Source organism: Apus apus, chromosome 19 (genome assembly GCF_020740795.1).
Source record: "Apus apus isolate bApuApu2 chromosome 19, bApuApu2.pri.cur, whole genome shotgun sequence".
Classification (NCBI taxonomy): Eukaryota; Metazoa; Chordata; class Aves; order Apodiformes; family Apodidae; genus Apus; species Apus apus.
The window spans coordinates 5171639-5196839 of record NC_067300.1 but is presented as its reverse complement, the minus strand read 5'-3'; the positions used below and the strand labels follow the sequence as shown (position 1 = coordinate 5196839).

Genomic DNA, 25201 nt, shown 5'->3' with positions numbered 1-25201 from the left:
TTCCTTCTCGTTCCCATAGACAACAACCTGGTGTGAATTGCTGGAGGAGAGACTCGATCAGCAAACAATCCTCCCTCTCTGCCAGCTGTATCCCCTTGGATCTGAGGCACTCTTTGGTCCCTGAGAGGAATGACAGGCTGACAACGATTATAAAAAGCAAATCTCTGAAGGGTTTGTCTCCGTGGGGGAAATGTTGCAGCATAGCTGCTGGGGAGTAATAATTACATTATTATGCAGTAATAATGTCCCATTTATTTCTGAGAAGGGGATGGATATGGGGGAAGAACAGTGAGTTATTGCAGGATAATGACCCCACAGCAGCCACGCCAGGCATCTCTTCCTTGTAGACAACCCCTAAACATTGCACTAGAGAAGGAGTTGAAGCCTAGACGGTGTGGTGGGTGAAGGTGGGGCTGCCTGACCCCAAAGAGACACTGGTCAGCATCCCCTGGCTCCTGTAGGAACAGGAGGCAACGGGAACACACTCACCTGGCACTGCCACCCAAACACACTCACCTGGCACTGCCACCCAAACACACTCACCTGGCAGTGCCACCCAAACACACTCACCTGGCAGTGCCACACGCCCAAGGGCAGGGACGGGCAGCCGGGAGCTGTGGCACCAGCCCCAGCGGGATGCGCAGGGACAGCTGCCCACCCCCCTCCCCCCCCGGGGCTGTGGGGGGGTCCGGAGGGGTCTGCACAGCCCCCCAGCTGCTCGGCACGCCCCGGCTGCAGCCGCGTGCCTCGCTGCTGCTGAGGCCCGCGCTGTGCCCGCCGCGCAGGGCTGGCAGCACCCCCTGCCTCTGGCTCCCACGCGTGAGAACCGGCCCCCCCCCGAGCTGGGCGCCATCAAGAAGTCATAGAGATGTCACTGTGCGTCTCCCCCCGCCCCGCTGCTCCTCCGGGACTGGGGGATGTGGGGCCAGGTCCCAGCAGGAACACGGGTGGGGGGGCAGCCTGCGTGTTCCCTCCAGGCTTTCATTGTCCTGGAGGGGCTGGTCCCGCGGTGGGAAGCAGCTCCAGCCGTGACGATGGGCAGCACAAAGGGGATGTCACCGGCGCGGGGGCGGCCGAGGGGGCCGGGGGAGATGGAGAGAGGTGTGCGGGGCGGGGAGGGGGGAAGGTGACACCCCCGACCTGCTGGGCCCCTCCAGACACCTGCAGCGGGGGGAGCATCGCTCCCGCTGGCGACCCGCTTTGTGTCCCGCCGCCTTCCTCATTGTTTTGCGGTTTTGGGGGATTCAATTAAAAAAAAAAAAAAAATCTATATAACAAAAATACCAAAAAAACCCAAATCAAAACCGACGTAGGGTCTGTACAGGCAGGACACAAAGGGGGGTACGACCCACCTGCCCGTTCCCCCCGGGGGTCCCGGTCCCCCCCCCCCCAATGCCGCACCGCCGAGACCCCCCGGGAGGGGGCGGGGCGGAGCGAGGTCCCGCCCCTCGCCCCGCCCCCTCCCTCCTCTGATTGGCTATCCCGCTCACGAAGCGCTCGGAACTGGCCGTCAGGTGGGGCGGGCGCGGCGCTGATTGGCTGTCTTAGGGCGGGTGGGCGGGGCGCGGCGGGTTCTGTCAGGCGGGCCGGGCGCGGCGGGAGCCGCCTGCGGGGCGCTGGGAGCGGCAGCGGCATGGCCGGCTGAGGCGGGCGGGAGCCGCCCGGCCCCGCTGCCCGAACCCGCTCCCCTGCCCCTCCGAGCGGCTGGAGGAGCCGCCCGGATGAAGAGGAAGGAACGAATGAATGAATGAATGAATGGCGGAGCGCCGCGCCGCAGCATGAGGCGCCGGCTGAGGACCGCGCCCGCGCTCGTCCTGCTCTGCCTCGCCGCTCTCCTGGCCGCCGCCGCCGGGCTGCCCTCCAGCTCCGCGCCGCCCCCCGAGCCCGGCAGCGGCAGCGGCGGCCCCGCTGAGGGCAGCCCCAGCACCGCGCCCACGGCTCGGCCCCGCGGCACCGCCGCGCCCGCCCGGGGCAGCGCTGCCCCGGCCCCGGAGCAGCGGCAGGAGGAGGAGGAGGAGGAGGCAGCAGCGGTGGCGGAGGAGGAGGAAGAGGAGCAAGAGGAGGAGGCGCCCGCGGGCGGCGGCCCCGCAGGTGAGCGGCCCACGCGTGTCCGTGGCGGGGCGGCGGGGAGCGGGACGGGGCTGTGCCCCCCCCCCCCCCCCCCCGTCCTCCGCGGGCGGACAAAGGGGGGCTCAGCGTGGGGTGGTGACCTCTGGCCGCAGCGACCCCCGTGTGGGGCTAGAGGGGCACCCTGCGGGGTGCAGCCCCCCCGGGGCACCGCACGGTGCGGGGCTGCGACCGCCGGGGCCCCGGGCTGGGCCCTGCTGGGGCAGGTGCACCCCCAACCCGTGCCGTGCTGGGGGGGCTCCAGGCGTTACCGGGGGTTTTGGGGAGCAGAGGGCGGTGGGTGCTGTCCCTGGCTCCCTAAAACATCCCTCACGGCAGCCCTGGGGGGCACTGTGCTCCCCACGGAGCGGTGGAGACACGTCTTGCCCGTCGTCGTGGCGGTGGCACCGGCCTGGAGCATCCCAGGGCAGTAGCCTGGAGGCAGAGCTGCATCAGGGCTTCCCTGGTGTCCCGTCTCCAGGTGCCGGCAGTGGAACGGGGTTAGCAGTGAGTTGGTGTTGCTGGAGCCCACCTTCCTCCCTCTATCTGAAGGCACGTTTCCAGCTCGGCAGGTGCCGGGAAGAGCCCAGGCCCATGTGGTACCTGATGGGCATGCGAAGGGAGAGAAGAGCTGTGGGATTTCTGCTCTGGGTGCAGCCTGCTGCAGGCCTGACGCTGTCCTGGTCACAGTCAGGGGCTCGTAGGGAGCTGAGGGAAGTGTTGTGGCACTGGGAATAAATGGGATGATCAAGGAAGAGTGTGAGGAGGGAAGAGGTAACGTCAGGCTGGAGAGCTGTGCTTCCAGCTGGAGCCCTTGCAGGGTGTAGTGCTGAGTGATGAAGACTCTGGTGGTCTTCAAAGCCCAGACTCCAGTTTACTTATGGATTTAGCATACAGAGCTGCTGCAGGCATGGATGGAGCTTTGTCCACTTATTTAACCAGAGAACTCTGGTTCCCCTGCATTTCCAAAGCTTTATGTTCAGACATAAATTCTATGTGGCATTCTTTCCTTTTTGTATTCATTTTTTTTCCCTTGCTTGTAAGATGTTGGATTTATTAAGTGTGTTGAGCTTCCTCTAATGTGAAAGCAACATGTTCTGCTGTTCTGGTAGCTTTAGCAATCTGAACAAGTGGATTAATCAACCTGCTTTATTTGGCTAGAAATATAATCAGCAGAAGATCTTGAGTCTCTTGTTTTCAGACTTGAATTCCTTTTTTTTTTCCCACTGAGATTTGTATCTTTACTTTCTCCGGAAGAGACAGAATGGCTTAAGATTAGGACTTGCTGATAAAGATAGGAGGGGTTGAGTTTTCTTAAAGCAAAAGCAATTTTCTCTATCACACCACAATCAGACCTCATCAGCTCAGCTACTCACCTGGCACGTGCAGCACGGTGCAATGCTCCGGGGTCCTGTCAAGCACATAATTCTCTACCTGACCCTGTGGGTTGTGTTTGTGTCCATCATCACAGGCATCACCTCTCCCATCCCAGGCTCCAAGAGCATCCCTCACATGGGCCAAGTGACAAGAGTTGTGTGAGGGAACTGGTTTAGTGATCCCTTCAGGATGCTCTCAGATCTCCATGCGTGAAGCTCACATCGTGTCCCTTTCTGTCTGCTGCTGTAGGAAGTGTCAGGGATGCAGGTTGGGAAGTCTGGTGTCTGATCCCAGCATCCCCCCTGGATTCCCGCCCCTCCTAGGAAGCCCTTGCCTCTGTTTCAGATCTCACTAGTGAGACAGGAGTGCTGGTGATGAAAACCCTTCCCCACCATCCCTGGGAGTGCTGAGATTTTATTGTGGCAACCAGCATCACCCTTTGAAGTTGTAAAGTGCTAATTATTAATGGCTACAGCTGCTTGATCTCAAAATTGTTCTCTGGTGCCTTTACACTGCAGTGATAGCCAGGGTGGGAGCACATGGGCAGATGATGTCTTCTCAAACAGGCTAATTTGTTATTTGTTAGCATGGCAGGTTGAGATTAACCCTGGCTGATGGGGGATTGCTGGGTTGGGTGGGTTTTGGGGCAGCTGGGGGATGAGGTGGCAGCAGGAGAAGGTTCTGGGCTTGGCAGCTTTAGGGGGGTGGTCGGCATGGGAGTTGGTCTCTGTGGGTTTTGAAGGGGGGGTCTTTCCCATGCTGACCCCATCTGCTGAGTGTCACTGGAGTCCTCCGTGACAGCTCCCAAAGGGCATTAAACACCCAAGGCACAGTAAAGCCAGTGGCACCAGGGGTTTATCTGAAACCCTTCTTTTGCTTTAATTCAGACATGTTTTCATGACTGTCAATCCAGTGGGGAATTACTGCATTATATGCTTTATTGCATGAAACAAATGGGCCTTGGCTCATGCACATTATTAGAAAGGCCTCGTTTCATGCTGATGGGGATGTTACTGATAAGGAATTGGTGGGAGAGTCTCCACACTCAGTGTTTGTTCTGTGCTACCAAGATTTTTAATTCTTACTTCAGTGCATTTTTTTTCATTCTGATTCAGGCAGCACTTCAGCTACTGCTGAGCAGCCTGCCTGCTCTGCTCTCCTCTTCCCTTTCCCAGTTTTATGATGTTTATTTTTCTTTCCAAGCCTGTGATCCTGTTAAACTCCCAGATTTTGTTTTTAAGAAAAGCGAATGGCTAATCCTCATGTTTGTGTAGACAAGCTTAGAAGTATCCCCTGCCTTATCACCAAAGCCTCTAACACCCACTGTGGAGACTTTCCTCTTCCTTTTACACAAATAGTCTTGTTTTCAAGTAAAAGCTGGAGCTTTGCTGGGGAAGATGACTTGGGGATAGCTGCTGTTGGGATGGATGATCCATGTTGGAGCAGATTGGACTTTCCCTGCATAAAGAATAAAACTTCTCTATTCCCCCCCATTTCTGTGGGGTGGTATTGAACGACATGGTTCTCTTTGAAGGGCATTTTGTTCTGACTCTGTTCCTGCTCCATACACAGTAGATGGGTGGGATGAAAAGCCCAAACCTCCTTGCACAGCCCCACTGTCCCTGTGCCACAGCTGGGTCAGCAGAAGAGCTGCACCCAAATCTGGCTTTAGGCTTCTTTAGACCATACAAAGTGTTTCAGATCTTGAAAGCTGTTGCCTTTTCTCCTCCCTGCAGCTTCTGTAGTGCTCCACTTGAGTCACCAGGTTCCAGATATGACCCTGAGACTGGCTCCTCACCTCTGCACCTCATGGGAGAGGACAACGAGCCATTTCTGTTGCAACCACGGGGCAGGAAATGCAGGTGTCTTGAGCAATTAACCAGAGGAAGGCATCCTGTGCTGCTACGGAAATGGGTGAAAGCTGAGTCAGGGTGTGCAGTGGTGTTGGATGGGTCTCCAGCCTCTGGCATGGGGCCATCTCTTGCTGGGATGCTCACAGCCCCAAGGGGAGGTGCAGCCAGAGCCCCCATAAGGGTGGTGGCTGTGGCTTTGGGGGGGATTAGCTGATGGGTTTAGCTTGTAAAGAGGAGGCTGGCAAATCCCCAGGGACAAGGAGGGTGGTCTGGCTAATTGGGTGGGTGCAGGGGAAGCAGCAGGGCAAGGAGTCCTGATCCTGGAACTGGTCAAAAGTTCTGGTTTTGTTTCTTCATCATCCAGTTGGAGATGTGGCGGGTTTTCTTCTGGAGAGGGTGTGTGGAGAAAGGTCTGTGCATTCAGTCTATGCAGGAGCCACCACAGAGACAGGTCTCGTGGGGGTCCTCCCTTACAGTGTCAGTGTTTGTAGGTGAAAGAGTTTGGCCCAATCCATGGAGCCATCAACAGCCAGACCTCACCACACAGAGCTGTGCTCCTTGGGAGGCTGGGAGCTTGCAAATCCTGGTAGGATAGACACAGCCCAGTTGCTGAAGGCAGTTTTGGGACAACTTGCCACTGCTGGTCCTTTTTCCAACTCTGGGTGACTTCTCCTCTTCCCATCCAGCCGTTAGCCCTTCAGTTGAGATCTTCCCCCCCAGGTTTGCCTGTGCTCAGCCTGACCCAGGTCTGTCACTGGGATGTGTGTGAGTGTTTAATGCAGCCAGTTGGGTTCTCATGGCTGGGGCTGAGCAGTAGATGAGACTCAGTGTTTGCAGCCTGAAAAATCCCTGTCTTTGTAGGTGCAAGTGTGAGTCCTGCCCTTTGGCACAGGGCTGGTACCCCCTGCCCTGGCAGGGGGCAAGTGGGGGGAGCCAGGGCTCTCCTGCTCAGTGCTTGGGATTTCAGCTTCAGCTTTCCTTGGTTCAGGGCTTGGGATTGTGTCAATGTGGTTGCTGAGATAACTTGCTTTCAAGGTGTCAGCAGGATTTGCTTTATTATTATTTTTTTTAATAAATGGAAATGAAGTTACAGACATGAAGGCTGAGAATAAGGAATATGGTCATGTCACTTGGGATCAGTGCAGGCAGGGCAGAGAGAGCCCTTTTTTAAAATCAAGTAATAAGTTGTGGGGCTTGTATCTTTGAGCTTAAAATACAGGGATGTTGCCCACAGCAGAAAATGTCACTCCCTTGCCTTCTTCCCTGCCTCCACACTCCTGTCTGAGTCACTCTTGAATCAGATGCATCCAACTGTGCTGACTCAAGATTTTGAGATTGTTTGACTTAGTGATGCTCATAAAAATCAGGATATTTCTGGGAGGACCTACAGAGCATCCAAGGTCTTGTTTGTGAGCTTCCCTCTGCAAGGAGCAGCACTGGGATTTTGCTTTATTTCTTTTAAATGATAACAGAGATTTGGACTTTGTCACATCACTGAGCTGCTGCTTGGAAAATACCAGATGTAAAGTGGAACCACTGCTGTATGGTGTGTGTAGGTTATTTATCTTGCTGCTCTTGGTGATACCCAAACACCAGCCTGTGGGGAGGTCACTGCCAGCCCCTGCAGCAAAGTTGCTGAGACACTGGATGAAGTGGTTTGCCTGAAGCTGTGCAGTGGGCAGGAGGTGTCCCAGCCCTGTTTGCCAATGCCAATGGCCATCTGGGCTCTGTGAGGGTGGTTTTGGTCCCCAGGGGCTGGGACAGTCGGGCAGCACCTGGTCAAGGGTGCTGGATTGTGACCAGGGGGACTCTTGCAACACAGGTGGGGGTTTGCATGTGCTGCAAAGGTTGTGCCTGTGCAAACAGCTGGGAAATGTGGGGGCAAGTTTGGGATGGGTTTCCTGGCCAGTGGCTACTTTTGCCCCCAGAGCATCCTGCTGGGGCTGCCTGTTCCTGGGAAGGCACCTTGGCCTTGATCCTGCCTGGCATGGACCAGGCTGTACCAGAGGGGAAAGTATTGCTGCAGCTCAGGAGTGATGGTGCTGGGCTGGCAGCAGGGCTCATCTCATGGGATATGCCAGGTGTCACCTCAGAGGATGGATAATTGCATCCTGGAGGGGACCGTGGCACTTGGAGGTGGCTACAGCATCGTGGGGTCTGTCCAGCTGGGTGGTGGTGATGGTGGCCATGAGCCTGTACCCAGGTCTGTCCCCACCAGCTGTGCTGGGTGAGCAGCAGGAGGACAGGGACATCCTGGACTTCCACACCCTGGGGCTGTGGCTAGAGAAGCACAGAACAAGCTGTCCCTGAGGAACAGAAGCCCCGGATGCAAGTCTGCTGAAGTCAGGGGAAAGATTTTGGAGGTTGTTTTTCTTATTCCTTTTTTGCCAGGAGCCCGTGGCCTCTCCATAGGCAGGGCTCGGTCCCTGTGCTGCAGCTCATCCTGGCAGGGCTCATGCCAGCTGCCTGTCAGGAAGCACTGCTGCAGATTTGAGGGGATCTCTGGTGCTTCCAAGAAGCAGCTGAGATCTTAGTACTGGCATGATGCATCTGCTGTCGTTAGAAATCAACTCATGCCTACCCCGGGTGCTGAAGGCAGGGGTTTCTCTTGCAGCCATCTGGCTGGAAGGGAAGGCTCCTTCTGCTTTACCCCTGGCAAGCACTTAAAAGAAAAAATGTCAAGGAGCTGGGTTGCTGTGCAGCGCCTAGGCTGTACCTGAGACTTCCCTGAGCTTTTAAGTAAGGTTGCAGCAAGGTCTTGGCCTTGCTCCTGAGCTCCTGGAAACCCACAGGCTCTGCTGTCCTGACTCGGGCTGCATGTCTGAGCTCAGCAGGGCTGCCTGGAGCAGGGAGGCACTGCATGGTGGGGACAGGGTGACACGGGGGGCAGAGTCTGGCACTTTATAATTGGTTGGGGATATTAACGTGTTTTATGAGCTGAAGGCTAGATTGCAATCTAGCCATCTGCCCTGCTTTGGGGGATTGTGTGTCTCCAGCACCCCAGGAGTGCAGAACCAGTTCCAGTTCGGTCTCATTAAATTGGCTGAAAACCAGAGTTTCTGGTTCACAGGAAATTATTTGCTTTTTTTTTTTTTTTAAATTTGACTTTTGAGTTGGGTCAGGCTGAAATTAAATGGTTCTTCTTGCACTGCATCTGCTTATACCTCCAGTAAGGTCCAGGGTCCTGCACCTTGAAGCTGCCCTGTAAGACTGGTGTCCTTGTTGTGCTTGGGACTAAATCCTGGTGTGGAGTTGGGGGCTGCTGGGTCCCTGCCAGGGGAAACGCTTCCCAAATCCCAGCAGGGCTTGTCTGGAGGGGTCTTTTATTGGATTAAAGCTTGTCAGTCTGGAAGTGTTATGAACAAGACATTCTGGACTTGGAATAATTGAATCTTGTTTGTTTCGGCTGAACTTTTTTTCCCCCTAATTCAAGGGGACACCTCCAGACAGAGGTGATCCCAGCTCCTCCACAGCTGCTGGTCTTGCAGAAGTGGTGACTTTACCTCTTCTGATGGGGTCACTCATTTCCCCCATGGCTTGTCTCCCCATCTCCTCTCCCTGTTTCTTCACAGCCAGGGATGCTGGAAAAGTGGTTCAGCTTCTCTTCCTACAGCTGAGCAGATCCCATCCCAGCTGGGATCCTGCAGCTGAGCAGGGTGACAGCCTGACTGTCACCCCTTGTTTTCACCAGCCTTTTAAACAGGCACCAAATGCAGAGGGGGGATGCTCAGTTCACGTGGTGGTTTTTTTTTCTCTGGATTGTGCCTTGCTGCCTGCAAAGAATAGCCCATAAAAACACGCTGCCTGAGCACTAATCAGCCGGGGATGGTTTGAGCTGCCTGAAGCTGCTCTTTTGTTGGAGGCTGAATTCCTCTCCTGGCTGATGCCCGTCCAGATCATCCCATGCAAAATTCCTATTGCCCTTCGTCACATGAAATACAGCATGGTCCTGATGCTGGGCAGGCTTCGTACCCAGCAGTAGCTCTGCTCAACCCCCTTCCAGACTTTGAATTCCCCACCTCTGGAGAAGTTTTTTGTGGTTTCTGCTCCTACTTCACACGCACAGGGGTCCTGTTTCAGTAAATGAGGAGCCTCCCTGGAGCTGCATAACTTAAAGCGAAGCCTTAATTTGGTCTTGTGCTGCTTAAAGTAGGATTATTATTATTTTTTTTCCTGAACACCTGCTATATGAATTAAAATTTGCCTTGTAAATGTAACCAGGCAAATTCAGAGTCTGAGCATGAAAGGAAGGTGTTTATTTTTTTGTCTGGAAAGAGAAAAAAGCAAAACCTGAAAGGTTTTATTCTTGAGGCAGCTCAGCCACAAAACCAGAGAGAAGCCCAAGTTGATCCTTTTACCACTTTTAATTCACATGCCCCCTGTCTTTATAAATAAGCCACCAGAAACATGACAAGGCAAGCATCTCTGCTATTTATAGCTCATGCTGCTCCACATGCCTGATTTAAAAATCAGCAGCTAAATGGCTCTGCAGCCTTTCAGCAAAAGGCTCAATGATGCAGGCGTTAGAGAGATGGATGGATGTTTAAAGGCTCTTGGTGGGAAACCTTCACCCTGAGCAGGCAGGATGGTTTCTGCAGCTGGGATATTTCGCCTGAGTGAAGGGGAGCCCCTCCAGCATTGCTCTCACTCTGGGGAAGGGGCTTCAGTGTCGTCTGCAACCCTAGGACTCACCCCAATATGGGACTGGTGCCACTGGAGATGCTCCTGATGGGTTGTTGGTCCTGCCACCTCTGCCCTGCACCTTGGCTCTCTGGGGTAGTTATCACTAGATGGGACATAGATTGATAATCCCCAAGCTTTAAAAAAAAGAAAAAAGTATTTTTTGAAGCTGCATTAACCCTTTCTTTCTGTCTTTTTTTTTTTTTTCCCTTTGTGGCATCACCTCTGTATAATTAAGAGGCTGCCAGTCACCTTTACCCGTTTAACTGGTCATGCCACTTCTCAGATGAATCTGCTTTATTCCTGGCAAATTATACTGCTGCAGTTTTCAGGCAGCTTTGCTCTATTTTGACTGACTGGCTGACTGTACTAACTGATAGTGCTGCTTGGGCTGCTTTGATCCTGTATTATTTATGGAAATGATGGCATATAACTCTGCGTAGCTGATTAATGCTGCATGTATTTTTAATATGCTAGTTCTACTGTTTGATCTGTGCTAAATGATTATTCTCTGATGTGTTCCTGGGTTCATTTTAGTTGCTTATGAAAAGGATATTGAAATGGACTGTTTGTTTTGTAGGTTTTTTTTTTTTAAATTTTTTCCCAGTGGTCTCATCTTGTGCTGGATTTTAAGCTCTCACAGATTGTTCTCCCAAGCGTGGCTCTGCTGGGATCACGTGGAGCATTTACACTTTATTGCTATTAATTTGAGCCTTTCATTGGTAGCATTACTTTAAATTCATTGCTGTGTGTGCAGTCACTGGGAGTTTCAGGGAGATACCTGGTGGAAAAAAACAACTGCTTAGGTGATGCTCAGTTCTCCTTCCTGTGCCATTGTTGAATCCCAGCTTGGCTGTGACTCAGGACATCTGAATGAGAGAGGAACTGGGCTAAACTGGAGGGGGTATAATGAATATTTTCTGTGGCCCATCACAGGGTGGCTGTGACTCGTTGATATTAAGAAAATGACTTTAATTGCCGGGGAGGTGTGTGCTCAACCTGACATTTCCTCCTCTGTGGGATGAGATGTGGTTGTGGATGGGGAGGGGTGGGTGGGCAGGGGTGGTGGTTCGTCCCGGGAAGTACCCACCGCATCCCGCGGCATGTGCAGTGCTCTGGGTACTGCTGCTGGGGAGGGAGCTGGATGCCCTTCATCCCCCTTCCAAAATCCTTCCCCCTTCCAAAATCCTTCCCCTTCACCAGACATGGCCAGCGAGGTGGAAACCAGGAGGTTGTTCCAGGAGGACCATCTGTGAGCTGGAGGATCAGCATTTCCCTTCCCTGGAGGCAAAGCAGAGGGGAGGAAGCTGATTTATTTATTTATTTATTTATAATTTATTTTCCCCTCCCTGCCTTTTAAAACCTGCTTATTTTAATGGTTTTTCTCTCCTAACCCCTGCCTGCACCCCTGGTCAGACCCACCTTCTCCCCTGAGCACACCATGCTCCAGGGATAAGAGGTCTGCAAAGATGCAATGAGATCCTAGTCGAAAACCTTCAAATGAAGGTTTTTTTCCTTCCTCTGAGCAGGGCTTTTTGTCAAGATCAGCAAAATATGTATCTTTCTGCAAAAGATCCCTTTTTCTTTAATGGAATTTTTCATTGAAAGCAGTTTAAACTTGACATTTTGTTCCCTCCCTCCAAAGCTTTCAAAGCTTCTTGTTCTGTGGAAAAAACTTGAATAATTCATTTTCCTCCTCCTCCTCCTCCTATTTCAAAAAAAGATATACCTATGTATAATGATGTATGTATAATTTTAAAATATATTTATTTTCTGTTGGCTGTAACTCTTGCCTGTTGTCACCAGGAACACAGCAAACATTAGACTGTTGTCTAATGTTCTGCCCCAAACCAGAGATGTGTTAATCTGAGCTCTGCAACCAGCCAGTTATTTGGGGGGAACTGGGAGGGATGCTCTGCATCTGGCACTGAGGAAACAGGCAGGATTTTTGAATACAGCTGCTGTGAACCATGTTGCTTCCCTGAAACACATCTTGATTGCAGATGGATGAGTAATGGGGCAGAGGCACTCACACCTTGGCCAAGCTGTTGGGTGGGAAGAATAGCACGGGGGCCTTGCCAGAGGGGTTTGGTTCCATGCTCCCTCTTCCCACACCAAACTGCAGCCTGAGGGGTTTGGGGAGCTGGGACTGGGATGCAATTAGGACCCCAGGATACTCAGAGAAGGTGAAGAGTCTGCTCTGTTTATAAAACCAAAAGGTTGTTAGAAGTGAAGGGGAGCAGGCCAACCTGTCGGCTCTTGCCTGGGCTGGGTGTTTACTCGCTTTGTGCCAGTGCAGGAGACGTCTTCACTGGAGCCTCCCCATCTAATACCAGCTGCCTCTTTGTGCTCTGCCCTTCCCTGCTGTGGTCCATTGGATTTTTTTCCCAGCCCCAGTGCTTGTGGAAAGATATTTGCCTTGTTTCTAAGCCCCCCAGGTGACTTAGACAGGAGCGTGACCATCCCATCTCAGCACTCCCCTCCTGCAGCTGCATGATGTGCAGATCTGTTGGGGGGGGGGGCATTTCCATCAGTTCCCAGCAGGGCTGGGGAGGTCTCCCATTTGGGTTGCATGGCAGGGCCAGCTGGCACCTAGAGCAGATGGGGAGGTGGAGCTGGGCTGCTTGGCCAGGTTTCAGGCTATGATAAAGCAAAGTGACACAGAAAACTAAATACCTGTTATCAGAGAAGAGCAAATGGAGCTTCACCTGCCTCCAGCCTCCCTCCCTGCACGGGCAGGCTGCACACTGGCCTCTAGCTCCCTGTGAAAGTTGTTTTATTATTAACGTGCTTGCTTTGGCTTGGCTGTGGTGTTGAGAAATCCAAGCTTGGCTCCAGATAATGAATGACAAACATTTGTCTGGACTTAACTGTTTTATTCTGACTATTTTATTTTTTTTAACTTTTTTTTTTCCTCCTGGAAGTTTACAGTGAGTTGTCCACAACGTGCCCTTTGACAGGGATTAGTGCTGATGCCTCACAGTTGGATCTTCCCATCCTTTTCACATCTTCATTGTTTCTTTTGAAGGGAGGCTTTTGTGCACATCTAATCCATTTCAAATGAAAGATAACAAGAAAGGGACTGATCCTGAAGGGGCAGTTGGGTACCTGAGTGGGCAAGCTTTGGAGAGTGATGGTCCTGCCATGCCCAGGACAGGACTGTTCCTCCCAGCACCCCAGTTTGGTGTCAAGGGGTGCCTGGAGCAATGGCTGTCACTGACTTCTGGTTTCCAAGTCCCTTTAAAGTTTTCCAGTAGGTGTGTAGATGGTGAGTTCAAGTCTGTGGGCTGGGGTGTTGATGGTTTCCTCTCTGCTGCACCACACACCACTTTGTGATCCCTCATGGGGGCCCCCCTTGTATCCATTGTCATGTCCAGAAATGAGCTTAATGGCTCTTGCCTTAGAGCTGATACCTCTCCCACCTATACATAAGTAATACCAGGTAATATATTTAATAGTGTGGTCAATATAATTTACCATATGGAACTAGAAGCTCTCTGCATTGCCAGGCTTGTGTCAAGTTCCTGCAGCTCCTTGGATTTGGTAGGAATTTGCTTGTACCTTTGCAGGTAAGACTTGAATGTTGTTTTTGCAGAGCTGGTCGAAGAGGAGGCACCACTCCTCCTCCTGCTATGCCAAAACAGTCATTATAAAGCCCTCAAAGATTGAGAAATGGACAGGGTAGAAATGTCAACAAACCTCTTCTAGCTGTCCCACTGGCTACAGAGGAAGCTCTGTGGTTTTGAGCATCTTGGGATCAGGTTTGGTTTTGCCAATCCAGAGCTGTGTGCAGCCTTTGCCGAGGATAATTCCCCCTTGGTGGTGCCATCCCAGTTGCAAGAAGTGGATGGTACTGCTGGGGGCTTGGCTCTGACCCTGCAGATCCACAGTTTGGGTTTAGGTCTCGGCTCAGACTTGGTCTTGTCTCACCCACAGCTTAGGCACTAAGCTGAGCACTGTGCAGGATGCCTGAAGCCCTCGTGCCTGGGCTGCCTCCCTCCTCCCTGTCACGCTTTTAAAGCTTTTGCCCATTTAAAGAGGATTTGGCAGTTCTGCCAGCCAGGGCTGCTACCTGTTGTACTCTATGGGATGGCCTGGTATTTATTGTGAAGGTTTCAGAGAATTGGCTTAGCCCTGAAGTCACTGTTTATTTGTGGTTGCTGGACTCGTGCTGTTTAATGGAAACATTTTCCTTTTGAAGGTGAACTATTGTTAGAAATAAATACAAGCAATGCCTCGTGGCTGAGGCAGGGGCCAGGACTGGATGGAGCTGCAGCATCCGTCAGTGTCAGCAGCGGCGCAGTGACTGAGCAGAGAGGAATTAAAAGCTGATGTGCAGCCTTCATTATGGTAATTAATATGCTGCATGGCTTGAGGGGGTTAAAGCAAAGGTGAGCAGGAGGCAGGGGCTGGCAGCTGCCTTGGGCAGTCCCCTGTGGGGTGGCTCTGTCCTCACTCTGTGTGTACAGGCTGGATTTGTCCTCTCTAAATTTACGCCATCCCTGCAGTTGATGGAGAAAGGTTTGAAACAAAGATTAGATGCACCTAAAAGTCCTCTGTCCCTGTCTGCTCCTGCTCAGTGCATCCCCAGGGGACGATACTGGATCTGCTGCAGTTCCCCACTTGCAGTGATACCTGGTGGCTCACTTCATCCAGGTGCCTTTTTTCCATGACATACTCTGGCCCATATCAGTTCCCTCTTTGAAAGCTCACCTTCTCCTTCATGGATTTGCTGGCGAATTTAATCTCACTGCAGTATCTACAGCCTAGTTCAGCTGGCGCTGGTTGAAAGCAGAGGTGGAACAACTTCTCAAAGGGGCAATCAAAGTCACCCGATACGAGCTGGAAGTCAATGAATCACCGTGTCCATGCAAAGTACAGCAGGGCAGGCACCAGGTAGCATTATAAAGCAAAAGAATTAAACTTACAGAGCAGGAAGCTTCCTCTCTTCCCAGCCTGGAAGGCATTTTCCCTGTCCCAGCAGCTCTCCCTGCTTGCAGCACGTTGTAACTTACAACCCCTTTTCTGGCAGAGTCTTGGTGACTCCAGCTTAGCCCCTAGTGCTGTTGTCACAGCCTGGAAACAGGACCTGAATGGCAAAACCTGCCTGGAACCAGTTGTGGTTACTCATGCGTTGTGCTATCCCTTTCCCTCTGGAATTTCTGCTATGGTAATTCCACTTATGAAGCAAGGAGACAAAACACCTTTATTAAATTTGGAACTGAGCTCGGGAACATCGAGGGAACTGAGACTTGTTTGCTTTGGATTGTCAGAAGCTTTTCTTCTCTCTCCAAGTCCCCTTTACCTTCCTCTGTGCGGCCTTTAAAGTCAATGAGAGAGGAAGATACTTTACTGTTTGTGATGAATGAAAGTCTGCATTTAAATACATTTGTTTAGAGTAGGGAAAAAAATTAAGGAAGTGTTTTGGGAATAATTCCTGTGATATTGGGGCTTTACTTGATCTCTGAGCTTGATAATGCAGTGAGCTGAGGTGGATGGGGGTTTTAGCTCACGCTCTGAGAAGCTTCTTTAGATTAACACTTTCAGGGAGTGTTTATTAACACTGTGGATAAAAGAAGCCTTTGTTAACTGGTCTGTCCCTTTCCTCCTCTGGTGGAGGAGCTGAATCTTGAAAAGAATCACCCTGGGCACCTGCTAGAGTTACTGATGAAAGTTTTCATTCTAGGTTTTCTCCACAGGCCTCAACATAAAATAGCCTAAAACTCTTCAAAGCAAGTTTTCCTTCTCTTCCTCCTTAAAAAAAGCAAAGGCAGTTGTAAGAATCACTTCATGCTAAAACAGGTGAGAAGGTGGGCACCAGCCCCTTCAGCAGCTTTGTCTAGAAAGGATTTAAAATGCTGCTGTTGTAATTGGCTTTTGTTCATCTGAACTGCTGTGGCTGTCCTGCTGCAGAGCCGAGGGAGGTCTGCTTCAGAGGAGCTGAGGGGAGAGGAGGTGTTGTGGTCCATCATGAAACCCCCTCTTCAGCTGGGGCACTATCTGGTGACATGTGGAGACATGTCTGCCTGCTCCTGTGGTCCCTAGGATTCATTGGAGCAGTGTGTGCTGCCCAGAGTAGGGCTCATGATCTTACCTTGCTTCTTGTCTTGTCGCAGCAAGAACCCCTTTGGTCCATCTCTGACTCCTTAGGGGTGCCCAGCATCTCCCTTTGAAGGCAACTCTCATCTTGGGGAATGATTGGAACAGTTCAAAAATCACTTGTGCTTGCTTGGAGAGAAACCTGGGTGTGATATTTGTGCTGCCCCCAAAGGTGAAGGACTTCTCCAGAGTTCTTGTGTGCCCCAAAGCTGGCTGGGTGGTCCTGACAGCCCTCCAAGGGAGCATCTGCTGCTTCCAGGAGATGCAGAGTTGCTCCTCTGCAGATGCCTCCTAGCTTTTCCATGTTGAATTATGGATTGATTGCGTGCCTGCACCTTTGCTGCTAGCATCTCTGTGCTTTTGTTCTGTCTTTCCTCCCAGAGAAAGAGCAGCTGCTTTAAATGAGAGCAAGAATAAGGATGGCTTCTTGTCATATCCATCCTGCGTTGGGCCAAGCTTTGGTAACTCTGCCTGGTGTCAGGGGCAAGGGAAAGCTGCAGCTCCCTCTCTGTGTTGATGGAGCTCCTGGTGACACCATGGTTACACCTGGAGTAAAGACACTGGGTTATGTCTTTGCTACCCAACAACGGTGCATTTTGTGGTGAGATCAGCCACGTGTGTTTGCCACCTCACCAGGAAACCTCCCCAGAGGTCCAAGCTCTTCAGCTCCTCCCGTGCTGTACCTCATACCCTGCAATGAAAGGGGGTTCCTCAGAGCTCATCCTCCAACCCTGGTGTTCTTGCTGGTTATTCATGCAAACATAACTTTATAACCCAAATACAAATGGTTGAAAGGATGATTCTTGCTCGGGGTTTTTCTTCCTAGTGCCTTTAAAGCTCCTGTATAAATTAACGCATCCATTCATTAGCTGCAATTCCCCAGAGCACCCAGTAAAGTTTGTGATTTTAATTACTTTTTGCAGGGATCTGAGCACACGGAGACTTCAACAGATCATTATAGTTTGTATTATTCATGCAGCTTTTTTTAATCCCCTTCCCTGCTAGGACAGGGTCGATAGATATTAAAATTGAAGTCTGGTAATGAATTCCCAGCCCTGTCCCGAGTGAGGTGTCTTGATCTTTGAACTAAAACATTTTGCTGACAAAACGGTGGAGTTTCCTGAGAGGTGCTGCAGAAGAAAGTAGGTCTGTAAGGAGGGTGTGAGCTGCCAGGGTTGCTGCGTGCTGTTGTGGAGGTATTTGCCAAAGTCACATTTCATCCTGTTTATCTGGAAACCCCGAGCTGGGCTGGCTGTGTCACACTCTGGGTGGTAAAAAACAGGGAGGTTTTCAAACAGAAACACAGAATATTTATATTGTTGCAGACATTTGTGAAAATATTAGTGGGAAAATTTAACCAACTGAAGTGAAGTGGCAGCAAAACTATTTTCAAATTAATTAAAAGGCTTGGATCCATTATTTAACTGTTGATGTTTTAATCCTCAAGCATTTGTTGGATCTGTTTGAAGTTACTGTAGCTTCTTGTATCATAAACATTTTAGGGGCACATTCTTCTTTATAAGCAGTCTGCTGAGTAGAGACCCAGGGGCTTTGTCTGCACATGGAAATGAATTGTGATATAGGAATAATTCTTTAGCTGCAGCTGTGCAATTCCTCCTGCACAGCCTTCTGTGTTATAACCTGCTTCTTAATAAATACTGGGCTAGTTCTGCTTCCCCTGACATCTTCTTGTCTCAGTGATGGGATCTCCTCAGCCCCAGCAGTGCCAGGAATATGAGGTTAATGAGAATCTAAGTTTTCTTTTTTTCCCCCCTTCTGTTTATAGGGTTTGATCCTTTGTTCTCCCAAGACAGCTTTACACCTGTAAGCCTGACTTCTCTGATGCACCTTTACTAGGGAATGAGCTGGTTCAAAGCTCACTGTGCAGGTTGCTAACTAATTTAGCATCAAAAAGTAAGGGGAAGCCACACAATTGCTCAGTGCTTGCATTGCACCAAAAGCTCCTCAGAAACCCAGCCTCTATATGGTCAATTGCAGGTGCAGGGAAGGAGTAAAAATAACTAATCCCAGGAGTAGGCAGCCTTTGCATTAGTTCAAGGTCTGAGAGTTCTGGGTGTGGGGTAGCTGAAGCAGGAGAGAGGTCTCTTTGCTCAGGAGGAGTGATGCTGGGTGATGTGGTCTGGGCTGAGCTAGAGTTTGGCTGAAGCCCCAGGTCTGCCAGCTTCATGCTGATGAAAAGTGCTTGTGTGGCTGCTGGTGACCCTGGGAGCTGGCATCTTGGCTTTGTACTTCTTTCCAAGTGATAAGAGAGAGATTTAATCTAATTTAATTTTCCTCAACGAGTATATTTAATCTTTTAATGATATTACAAGTGATGTAGAAGCATTGAGAAATCCTTGTCTTTCCACCTTGTTGACCCATCCAATCCTTTTAAGGAATAGCACAGAGACTGGTGTAAAGCTTTTAACAGCATTAATGTGAATGATGCTGTTCCCTCCACCAGCAGCACACCCAGCTCTGCAGCACCCTGAGCTTGATGGAGTCTGTAAGTACCCTGAATCTGATGCACCCAGTAATAAAATAAAGGCAAAATAACAGAAGACATATATAATATTATTTTGGGGTGGAAAGAGATCCTTTTTCTACCACTTTGATGTTGCGTTGTAGCTTAAAGTGAGAGTAAATTGCAGGTCTGAGCACTTTAATGCACCTTCATAATGCAAGAGTTGACTGTTATTTGGTGTTTAAGTGCTGTCTGGATGTGACTGGAGCCAAGGGCTTGGCAGCACACCTCTCTTCGAGATGCTACAGTGCATCAGCTCATCTCTGATCCCATTCTCACAGGAGCTCTTAACCCATGGCAGATGTTCTTCAGCTCCCTGCAGGAGAGCTCAGCCAGCCCATACCCTTTCAGATCTGCTGCAAGACATGAAATGGAGGTAAAATCATTCTTGCACTGGAGTGACAGCTCCAGAGCTCCTGACATCAGCTTGGTTGCATCCAGCTACCCGAGTGAGGAGCAATGGAGCTGAATGCAAAAGCCAGTCCAGGACAGGAGCTGAACACACTGCGATGGTGGGATCAGAGATGTGGAAGGGATGGGCTGGGTTCAGGAGGACCTTCTCTTGTGACAGATGGATGGCAGCTTGTGGTGAGGCTCTGAGATGCTTGTGATCCTGTATCCCATGCTGGGATGGCACTGCCTGACCTTCATCCACTTTGCTGAGGGAGGTTTATTCCACTAGCTGATCATACTGAGAGGATGAAATGTCTTCCAGGGGGAGGGTCTGTTGAGAGGTGAGGGGGAAAAGCAGCAGTGCAGCACAGCTGCACCTTTGGCTCTAATAAGAAAAAAATTCCCAGTGGAAACAGCCACATCTGATTGTTTAAGGGGGATTTCTGGAGCTGCAGCCATCCCTGAGCAGAGGAAAAGGGGAGAAAATTGAGGTTGCCAGGCTGGATCAGACCAAAGCTTCACCCATCCAAGGAAGATGGCAAGAGGACAGGGCATAATCCTGACTTTTTTGCAGCCAGTGTTTCAGGGGCTTTCCCATCAGGATGCTTCCTCCAGATCCCTGTGTTTAACAGCAAACTGCAGACCTGTCCTCTGTAGCTTATCCAGTCCATCTTTGAAGCTGTAGGTATTTCTGGCTCCCAGAACATCCCCTGACAATGAGTTCCACAACTTAATTACAAGGGGAAAGGAAATGGCCTTGGATAGATTTTTAAACCTGCTGCCTGATCCCTTTGTTCCTGTGTTGTTAGAAATGGTGCCTGGAGAGGGATTGAGAAGGGGAAGATGAGGGAGAAGGGAGAGAGGGTAAGGACTGAATTTGGGAATAAAGTGCAAGGGGGGGAACTGCTAAATTAATACCAAAATGGAGCCTTCTCAGGGGTGGAATCCCTTGTGTGCAGTGAGTGCACCAGCTTTATCCTCTCTGTGGGAATGAACAGGAACTGAATTGGAGCTGATCTGATATCTGAGGGGGTCGTACTGGTGTGAAGTGACAGGACGTTGGTGTAAACCCAGAGTAATTACAAGCACTTTGTAATCAAGGAGTGTCTCCAGCCTCGGGCTGGCTGGGATTTTGGTCTGCTCACCTTGGAGGCACGTCTGCAGGGGAGGAATTAGGGTGTAAATGATGTAGGGAGGAGGTAGGGACACCTGGCTTTGCCTTTGCCAACAAATGGCAGGAGATGCCCCAAGCCTGGCATGGTTATTGCTGTTTTAAATCCCGTTGGATACCTGCAGGTATCTGCTCCAGCCAGCCCTGCAGCACAGCTCCCAGCACTGCTGGGGCAGCAGTAGCATCCAAAAAACTAACAGAACCCCTAATACAGCTATAGAGATATATATTTATTTTTATGTGGATTTTTTTCCCATCTCCTAGTCTAGAGATTAGAAAATGGCTGTCTCCCTAGGGACGTTTTTGCAGCAGAACAATAACAGCATCCCTGGGATTCACAGCTTGCTCTTTCAGCTGCACCTTTTTCAAACAAAAAATGGGTCTCTTGAATTTCCCAAACCAACTTCCAATAAGTAGGTGATTTTGTTCAGGATTTGCACCATTTCAGATGTCTCCAGGAAGTAGGTCTCATCCAGACATCTTCATGTGTTGTCTTCTAGTGGTTTCTTCCTTTGCCGTTTGTAAATATTTCACCTATTTTTAAATTATTCATTCATTAAGTGGCCTGGGTGGGAGAAGGAATCATGCTTAAAATATACGCCTTAAAACGCTGCAAGTCTGAAAGGATGTGAAATAATTATTGGAGGTGTTATTTTTGCACCAGAATGAGCCCTACTTAAGCCCTGGGAGGGCATGGGAGAGGAAGGGACGGGAGATCTGGTTCAGGCTGGGATTTTGCTGGGGTCTGCAGGGTAGAGCTCTGCACCAGGGTAGGATTTGGAAGAGATTGGATGAGGGCTGGAGGGAATCATGCTGAGCACTGTGGAGCTCCAGGAGCTGGTGGTTGCATGAAGGGATGTTGTAACCTATGACTTTTGCATAATAATGAATGAATTCAAAGTTGCAGCAAACTGGGACTGCGTGGTAAGTCTGGGTGTCTCTACAGCAGCGTGTCCCTTGCTGAAGCAACCTGTGAACCTTGTGCTCTACCTGCCTCTAAGCAATGGAAAGCAAAGGTTAAAATGCAACCCATGAAGGGAGTGATGGTTGGTTGGTTGTTTTGGTTTGTTTGGTTTGTTGTTTTTTTTTGCTTGAAGAGTAACATGGCAGTGATACACACTTTTATGGTGCCTCAGTTCTGGGACCTCAAAACGTCATTGGGCTGTTAATTAACTAAAGCTTGTCAACGTCTTCATGAGCAAAGGTGGTGGGTTGTATCACTGATAGCCAAGTGCTTTGAGGTGTTGTGTGGTGCTTTATGGGGAAGAAAGGGACACCCTGGTGTTTTAGAAGTGTGCAAACATGCCATGGAGGGTGGGTGAACACCCTGCAGATGGGGAAACTGAGGCAGAAGAAGGGTGAGTGACTGTAGAAAGTCAGGGAGAGCAGAGAGTTAGATCTTGAATCAGTGCCCCATTCCTGAGAGGCCTTTGCCCTTGGCTCCTGTTGCTGATGTTATGCCAACCTCAACACAATAACTCCAGTGGTGACTGAGCATCCCTGCATGGGGCAGCTCTGGGGCTCATCTGCTCTTGTTAGTTCCTTTGCATTTGCAAAAGCCCTTGGTGAGGTATTTCTGGAGATCGCCTTCAAAAGCAAAACATTTACTTGTGAAAACTGAATAAAGGCTTGAAAAACCCTTCAGTGTTCCCTAATCTTCTTCTGTAGTGCCTGTCATCATTGCTGGGTTCCTGGAGTCTAAGGTAGATGTTGGTTATTATCACTTTCACTTTCTGGCTGTGGACTATTCTCACCTTGAACCACCTGACATCAGGACAACAAAGTGTCTTTTCAGCTTCTTTTTTTTTTTTTTTTAACCTTTTAAGGGTTTTGATAGCCTGGTACATGTCAAACCTTGATCCTGTGCAAGACAGTGGGTTTGACTGCTGCTGTCTGCTTCTGAGCTGCCCAACCAAGGGGGCTTCAGGGCAGTTTTGGGTTGCATCAGCCAGGCGGTTGCACGGGCCAAGCTGGGTGCAACAAGGGTGTTCTGGCTGTGGGTGGGACCATGCGTGATGCTGCATCCCTGGAGTGGGCCATAGTCCTTCCCCAGATACCTCTGGGGTGGTTGGGGGAAGGCAATAGCCCACAGGGAAGTGAGCTTTTTGGGAGATGTCTTCTGTGTCTGCCCTGTTGTGCCTTATCACGCACTTGAGGGTGATTTCCCAGTTTCCTGATGGCTTCTGCAGCAGCCAGGCTGGGCTTGGAGCTGGCAGCAGAACCAGCCCCCCCAGCCCTGCCAAGGCAGCTGGAGCCCTGCTCCACCAGCCTGCCAACAAAAAGCTGCTTTTTGCCTGTGTTCTTTTGGATTATTGCAGCATTTCTTGCTCTCCCAGGGAGCCGGTGTCTGCAGAGCAGGTGGTGTCTGCGTTGCTGTTGAGTTTGGCTGCTGAGGCTGAGCTGCATCCAGGTTTTGACCCAACTTTGTGCAATTTTGTTGGGTAGAGACTTGGGGGGGGGGGGTGTGGGGAAAGGCATTGGGAGGTGTCTGTGTGTGTTTTTGGGAAGCATACAGCTTTCCAAATACATCTCTGCACACGATCAGTCCTGCTGTTAGAAGGAAAGCTCAGCTTGGTACGTGGTGCTGTGGCCAAGATCAACCCAAAACTTTTTCCAGCAAGGCTGTTCATGTTTGCATCCCTCAGATAAGGCAGTGGGGCCTGGCCAGACCCTGCCTTTGCCCCCTGTGGGGCTCTGATGTGTAGTGATGATGTTTCCAGTGAGTTCTACCACAGTTTGGTGTTGACCTGGCCCTTTTGATGGTTGACTGAGGTCCTTTGATACAGGGCAAAAGAAAGCTCTTGTCAGTATATGCAGCCCCCCCTTCTCTGACTTCTTGTTATTCCTTTGTTGCCAAAAGGATCTTCTATGTCATGGAAGGTGATACACTGTCAGCGTCAGTTCTTTTCCCTTCTGTCAGTACAAGATGACTGCAAAACTAGCTTCATCAGTCATGTTCACAAAACCTGCTACAGCACAGCCCTGTTTCACTAAGGACCTTTCAAGTTCTTGTGGTGCATGAGGCTGTTTAATTTTCACAGTAATGTGCCCAGCAAATATCAACTATTCCTTTGTGTCCTTTTGGGCTTTGATGCTCCTGGTGAGCCATGTCCATCAATGCTAGTTTGCTGGATGGAGAGGGCAGGAGCGGGGCAGTGCTTACTGCTGGTCCCCATCAATGTGGAGAAACTCTCACTCAGCACATGCATGCCAGCCAGATGGAAGCATTTTGGGTAGGAATTTGATTGTAGCACCCATTGCTTTCCAGCTGAAGAATTTCAGCTCTTGAATGGTGCTGCTGGAGCACTGGGGTGGACTCAGTTCATCTTCACCATGGTGGACCTGCCCTCTCAGTGCTTCGTGTCACCGTTAGAAATGATACAATACTTGTTTTCAAATCTTGATCAAGTCTAGCAGGTCTAATGACTCTGCACTAATGAGCTTTGAAAAGTAAATTTGTTTTGATCCATGTTTACCAAACTCCAAAGTGCTTCTGCTCAAGTTCTCACAGCTCCTGTTAGCCCAAATGGATAAGGTTCCGCTTGGATAATTGAGATGGGAAGGTGGTTCATTATGTGAAGTGGCTGCTGAAGTGGATAATTGCTGATCTTGAGGTGTTTGTCCTATTTGCTAGTTGAGGTTTTTAGGTAATTTCACAGGTGTACAGGTACAAAATTACTTCTGTGGGGATATGGTGCATGACAGAGTACAGAGCTAAAGAGCTCGTATTTCTTTGAGTGCTGGAAGAAAACAGATGAGAAGTAAAAACATGGGGGGCTGTTGAAGAGCCAGGTGCTGCAGCCTGGCTGGCTGTGGCCAGAGAGGTCCTGCAGCATCTGCTCTGTCCCTTTTTGAGGAGAGGGGGTTCCTTCCTCCCACTTGCCTTGCAGCATTCCTTAAAAAGTCAGCCCATAACTGTGTTTTTATGTTCGTTTAAAGTGTTTGGCAACCTGCTCTGTGACTTGCCTTCCTGTTCTGCTGTGGCCCAGTGGGGAACGTGGGACACTGGGGAACCTTTATAGTTCTGCTGTGATGGGTGAGACCTCATGGAAACACCTTGTGTTTCCAAAGAGACTCTGGGGTCCTCAGTGTGGTACCATTTCAGCAGATTTCTTATGTCTTCATAAATTAATCTGTATTCTGTTAGTGGGTTTTAAGTGGGGTTCAAACCAGGCACCTGCTGGGGTCCTTTCCATTGGATTGGGGCACAATTGTGCAATATAGATGTTAGACAATCTGAAATACTCATACTGACCCAGAGCACTGGTGTTGGGTCTCCTTGATGTGATTTGGGCTTTCTTGGGATGAGGACCTGGCCTCTTCCCTCCCTGTGAAGAGCTCTGAGTTCCAGCTTTTCTCAGGGAATAACAAATACCAGCAGTTGTGTAAAGCCCCCGATGTTTTATGCACTGTTTCTGCAAATAATCCTTGTTTATAATTCACCCTTGGCAGAAAAAGACTTTAAATTATTAAGACACTAAATATTTTGCAACGAAGGAATGAAGATAAAGCTCTTGGCAGAAACAAATTGCCGGGGAGAAGTTGTTCTCTTTAGTGTGTTTGGTACTTTAAAATATTATGAGAAATAACGTGTGGGGGGACTGGGAATTCATCACTTGATCAAAAGATTTGCTTCTGTCTTTAAAAAGGCAGCTGCTCAGTGAGTGCTTTCCATAATCCCAGTAAATAAGGAGTGTTCCCAAGGCACACGTGTGGGTCCCCAGAGCAGTCCCTGCTCACTGTGGGGCTGAAGATGCCATGAAGTGGTTTAGGTGGTGAAGGGTGGTAGCCAGGAGGTCTCTGTCCTGCCCTCAGCTTCACCACCCTGGCCTTTAGAGCCATTTCCACATACTCTGTGCTTTCCTGAGGACATATTTTGGGGGACCCTGCCATTGTCCCAATGCCTGGAGCTCTACTGCTCCCCTGGTGCCTGCTTGTGGGATCCTTTCTCCCCTCTCTGGAAGTGGGAGATGCTGGTGTTGGCTCATCCTGTAGGTG

At 50.2% G+C, this 25201-nt stretch overlaps 1 protein-coding gene across 1 annotated transcript in view; it reads left to right on the top strand.

Annotated features, from left to right (window-relative positions):
* Positions 1-1617: 1617 nt before the first annotated feature.
* The window catches only part of MEGF9 (multiple EGF like domains 9), a 51191-nt gene continuing 27607 nt past the window's right edge, over positions 1618-25201 (top strand). Inside the window, exon 1 of the mRNA XM_051636303.1 lies at positions 1618-2091. Within this exon, the coding sequence (XP_051492263.1) occupies positions 1752-2091 (340 nt within the window). The 5' untranslated portion in view covers positions 1618-1751. The remainder of the gene's footprint in view (positions 2092-25201) is intronic.